The 5,622-nt window shown below is 38.9% G+C and overlaps 1 protein-coding gene across 1 annotated transcript in view; it reads left to right on the top strand.

Moving 5' to 3' along the window:
- The window catches only part of LOC102838733 (ubiquitin conjugation factor E4 B-like), a 186,984-nt gene that overhangs the window by 127,102 nt on the left and 54,260 nt on the right, over positions 1-5,622 (top strand). Inside the window, exons 7-8 of the mRNA XM_006866400.1 lie at positions 3,777-3,918; positions 4,797-4,897. Of these exons, the coding sequence (XP_006866462.1) occupies positions 3,777-3,918; positions 4,797-4,897 (243 nt within the window). The remainder of the gene's footprint in view (positions 1-3,776; positions 3,919-4,796; positions 4,898-5,622) is intronic.

The following is a 5,622-nucleotide window of genomic DNA, read 5'->3' as shown; positions in this document are numbered from 1 at the left end:
GCTGACCTTAAGGTTCGCAGCCCGATTCGTAACCACTACGCTACCAGAGCTTGTCCCCTAGCATCCTCCTATTCTTGATCTCACCCAGGATGCCCCTTTCCTGCCTTAAGTCTTTCCCGTGTCCCTCTCTTCCCTCTCTTTGTACCACTCTCACCCCAGAGAGCTGCATGGCTAGCTCGCCACCTTCCTTCAGGTCTATAAGCAGATGCCATCTATCTGATCAGATCCGTCCCTGACCTCATTATATAAAACACATAGAAACAGATAAACACACACACTACTTAACTTCCCTCCCCCTTGGTCTGTCACCTGTTCTCTGCTTTCATTTTTCTCCATGTCACTTGTATGTTGGGTTTTGTTGGTTTTTTTAATACTGTCTTCCCCTCTAGAATGTAACTGCCCTAAGAGCAAAGTCTTCAACTGTTGGATTGAGTGCAGTGCCTCCAGGCCTAGAGCAGTGCCTGGGACACAGGAGGCACACTGGAAATATTTGGTGAATGAATCTACATTGCTCAAATGTCCACAACTTTCACCTTGCCTAACACTGAGAAAAGCCAAACTATGTCATTTTGCATTCTAAATGTTAGTAAATGGGAGGATGATTATTCACAGTGTAAAAGAAACCCTAATGGAATCCTTTTAAAAAGTATGTATCCTTGGTGCTTTTGAACTAGGATACAATTTTCTGCTTCTATTAAATCCCCAGCTGTATTTCTCTTATATAAAGAAATTGCACCCATAAAATTGAACTGCTGATGTAACTATCACAAAATTGTTCACGCTTCCTCCCAGAAGGAGGTACAGTGCTTCTGGTTGCTCTTGGGACTTAAACTTGACTTGCTTGCAAGCTTTCTAAGGAGCTGCTGGTGAGTTTGAAGTGCTGACCTTGTGATTAGCAGTCCAGTGCTTTTCTTACAGTGCCACACCAGGAATCCGTAAAAAATATATTACTTTAAGCACTTAAAATCATTATTGATAGTATCATAGATTTATGCTTAGTTACACTTTTCTGTTTCAGTATCATATTCATTTCACTTTGAATCTAAAGATCATTATAGGTCAATGTCGACCATTGACACATATGTATAACTTTAGGGAGACTAGCTACTTTTCATAATTGTGAAACATACTGAAGAATGCTGGGGTTTACTCTACATTTCCTATTGGTAAATTTTTTAATAATGTATCTGTCTACTGGAAGTCAGCTGGAAGTGTTTTTTGGTGTTTTTTTTTTTTTTGGTGACTGATGCACACACCAAAACCCACCAACTTCTTTTAGGTTTGAAAATTCTGTAGTGTATTCCGAGTGCCTCTCGTTGAATTGCCTGGTGTGAGACAAACTGTTTTCTACATAGATTGTCACTAGCTCTGCTAAAGACATTCCAAGTGACAGTGAAGGTTCAAATTTAAGTTAAAATTACACGGAATGCTGCCAAGAATGAACTATAATTTCATTGGCAGTTACATGAGCCAACACCTGCTTTGTCCACACATGCGTCCCATGCATCAGATAGATTCCCTGCAGCTGACAGGACCTGTCACCATCAGATTTAAGAGGCTTTTCATTTCAGAAATGGAAAAATGAAATCTGAGAAATGCATGGTTTAGTATCAAGGAAACACCAAGTGTAAATTTTTTTTTTATTTTAAGCATAAAGAAGATCTAATTACATTCATTGTCTTCTGAGAGAGATGCTCAAAGGAAATTTTCCATTAATTGTGTATGAGATTAACCCCTTATTAAAGTTTATCTTTGAGATGTACAGTGAATGTGATCAGGAAGCCATTAAGTGTCGAAAAGAACAGGGAGGATATAGCAGATTGCTTTTGAAAGTTACTGATGGCTGCAGTAACTTTCTGACTTTGAGGACTCACCCCACTTATATTTGTTGTAGGTTTTTCTATTCTGTTTTTATTTCAGTACCTACCTGTTTCATGCCAATGAACAGATAACCATTTGTGATTAAGCATACCAAATAAGTTCATTGTTATAGAAACACAAGAATTGTTTTGTGTTTGAGTGTTTCCCGCTTGTCTGATCATCTTTGTCAAGACTCCTGCTAGTAAGCTCTGTGGGTGGCGCAGTTACTGCTGAGTCAGCTTGGAGGTTGGCTGCCTGTACTTTTGAGTGCATGTCAGTCTCTTCCCTTCTCTCTTATGAGACCTATATATTAGAACCCCATTGCCACCGAGTCCTGATTCATGCCAACCTAAGTGTTACTACAGTGTGGAACTGTTCTATAGAGTTTTCTTGACTGTTGTCGTTACAAAAGCAGATCCCCAGGTCTTTCTTCCAAGGCATCTCTGGGTGGGTATGAACCACCAGATTTGCAGTTAACAGCTGAATGCTTTACTGTTTGTTTATGCCACCCAGAGACCCCAGGCTTATACAAGACTGTTGGGATTCAAACTTTCTAAACTGTGGGCTGAAAGCCTTTGATGGCATTGCCTTTATCTTCCTTACTGAATGAAATACTACGACTGTCATTGTTTCATTCCAGGTCAATTCGGTATGTTTTCCCCAAATTCCAAAATCAGTTTTATATATATTTGTTAAGTTGCTATTATTTGCCTGTTATCTATCTGTACAGCATTGTTAATTTCTCAATTCCTTTTGGTCCTTTTAGTCCTTTGCCTTTAATTGGCTGCCCACAGGAATGTGTCTCCCAAGTCCCCAGTATTCTCCCCATGTTTTGTCATTTTCTATTTTTTGTTTTCGTTGAGTTGATGTTTTTCCATTTCCTCTTAATTTTAAAATGCCTTGCCTCCTCCTTTGTCGTGATTAATCTCTTCATATCTTTTGTATATATCAAAGCTGTTTGTGAGTTAATGTCATATTTGGTATGTGACTTGTGATTGATTGATTGATCTTAACTTTAATTCCCTTACATCTAACCTTTAAGATTATGTTTGGTTTTTGTCTCTTATAGTAGTTAAAACTAATAATAACAATGCCTCACCTCGTGTTCTGATTACAAATCACCTCCACATTGCTTCATTTATTCCTCACTATCAGTATTCCAGGTTCATGTAAGTAAGCAATGAAATTAGAATAGGAGTAGGACCCAAGCATTAGATACGCCTCGCCTACGATTTCTCTTTTGTTTTTAACATAATTGCTTTGCCCTTTTTGCTAAAGGTTGTAGAAAATTTTGTGTTGGTGGCAAATATTTTCATGTGTCCTCCTAACGACAGTTCTCCTAAATTTTGGTCCTATTGGCAAATGCTGGATAAAGACATTTTTTAAATGGACTGTGATATAAATATGTAACCAGTTGCTTGCCTGGGTAAAGGCTTTTGAGAGCTGTGCTAAGCGTCATTAGGGTAAAGGAAGGGATATTTTGTTAGTACTTTATAAGTTTTGTCATCCCTAAAGAGTTTGTAGTCTAATAGGTTGTAACCTGCAAGTCAGGCTGAGTGACCATGGTCAGTGTTGATGAAGGCCTGGGATAGCCCTTCATATGCATCACACTTGGTAGCAGTTCTTAGTCTGTCTGAGTTTATTTCCAAGTTACCATTTCCAGTAAGATGTGGTGTTGGGTTTCTGGTCATATTTTCTTTTTAGGTCCATAAAACCTAAAGTCTACCACAAAGTAATGTTACTGCACTTGGAGCAGGTGAAATAAGCAATCAGCTACAAACTTGGCTGCATGGGTGTTTGTGCTTGGTTGTGGGTGCAGGGACCTAATGGGCTTTCTGCTGTAAAAATGTGAACTGTGTTAAAATGAACTAATCAAGAAGAAGTAAGCATCATTCTTTTTTTTTTTCCTTCCAAAGTTTGGGAGCCTCTGGTGGAGCCAGTACTTGGGATTCCTACAGTGACCATTTCACTATTGAAACTTGCAAGGAGACAGATATGCTGAACTACCTCATTGAGTGCTTTGACCGAGTTGGAATAGAAGAAAAAAAAGCACCAAAGGTAATATGTTAACTAATACTTCTTTCCTCCACCACAGCTTCCCAAGACCCAAGGAACTGTCAGTCTTTCATGTATTCCATCAGTCAGTAGTTACTACATATCAACTGCATGCCAGGCAGTGTCCATAGGAGCCTGTATCATTGGACAAAGCAGACAAAGATCTCTGCCCTCGTGGACTAACAAACATTCTAGTGGAAGGAAGAAGTGGCCTGGCTTCAGTCTCCTCTATTAACCAGCAGAACAACTCACATGGCCCCAATCCTATCTCATATGCTGTTGTGGTCATTATCATAGTTACTAACATTTGTGGAGCACCTATAGCATGCCAAGCTCTGTGCGAGGTCTACATGAACCTGAATTTCTGACAGTCATTAAGTCAGCCCTGTGTAACCTAGTGTAAAATAGGTTTCATCTTTGCTGTTGTTTGAATAAGAGGATGAGCCTCAGATTATGTAACTTTTAAGTCCCAAGCTGGCATTAACCCCAGGTTTACTGCCTACTCTCTTCATTAGTTTCTCCTTTTATTCCTACTATCAATTTCTGGTTCTAGTTTTACATTAGAAACTAATCTGGTTGACCACCTGTTAGTGTCATATTTGTGAAGGGCCTCTATGGAGTTTCTGACACTGAACCCTAGCAAAAGCAAAGAGAATAGTGAAGCTCGTCTCTGATGTTCCCGAGTGGTCACTGCAAAATTCTGCTTTCTTCTCTCCCTATTTCACTGTAGGCAGCACTTGGGTGAGAGCTTCTCCAGTCTTCTCATTATGGAAAAGGAAGAGGAGAAAAGCATGCCTTCTTTGGGAGATTTGTCTATTTCCAACAACATGAGATTCTTTTGCTTGTTTCTTATTATCCCAACCTCTAACTGTCTTTTTCAGATGTGCAGCCAGCCAGCCGTCAGCCAGCTTCTGAGCAACATCCGCTCACAGTGCATTTCCCATACTGCGTTAGTACTACAGGGTTCCCTGACACAACCAAGGTATGAAGAACCCCCGGTGCCTGGTGCTAGCTGGCCATCCGGCCATTTGGCATCACCTTGGATAACATGTTTGACTAGATAATCTATCAGGGCCTTTTCCGTCTCTGACATACTGTTTGAGTGAATCTTTTTGATTCCAAAACTTTTTTCTCTTCTCTCCTAAAGGAATAAAAAGCATATTTAAAAAAAAAAAAAAAATTAAAGTGAGTTCAGACTAGTAATGTTTTAAGAGTTATTCAAGCTTTGTTGAGATAAAGCATTGTTGAAGTCTATATGCATCTAAAACCAACTGCTTAGAATCAGAGCAGCTGTTTGTTAAGTGGAGATATTCGGTATAGCACAGTTTTCGGTATTTAGTAGTAATAAATGGTGAAGGAATGGGTAATTAGGAAATCACTTACAGTGCTATATTATTTGTTTCTGGGTGTTTCATCAACGTTTCAAGTTCAATAAAGAGGAATTTTTGTATGTTTTCTTTCTCATATACAAAAATATCTGAAGAAAAAATGACAAAGTTACAAAATTTATTCTTTAAACGTTTTGAAAAGAAGGAAGATGATACACATTTCCCAAGAGCTTAAAAATATGTTCCAGTTTATAAGGATTTGGAAAATTCCTTAGTCCTTGCTATTCTTTTTTCCAAAATTGGATGAGGCGTAAATACGAAAGGGGGCTTCCAGAAGTTCATGGAAAATTCTACTGCTTTTTAATTCCATTTTCCACAG

Source organism: Chrysochloris asiatica, unplaced genomic scaffold (assembly GCF_000296735.1).
Source record: "Chrysochloris asiatica unplaced genomic scaffold, ChrAsi1.0 scaffold00090, whole genome shotgun sequence".
Classification (NCBI taxonomy): domain Eukaryota; kingdom Metazoa; phylum Chordata; class Mammalia; order Afrosoricida; family Chrysochloridae; genus Chrysochloris; species Chrysochloris asiatica.
Note: the sequence above shows the minus strand (reverse complement) of the source record. Positions and strands in the feature narration are given on the sequence as shown.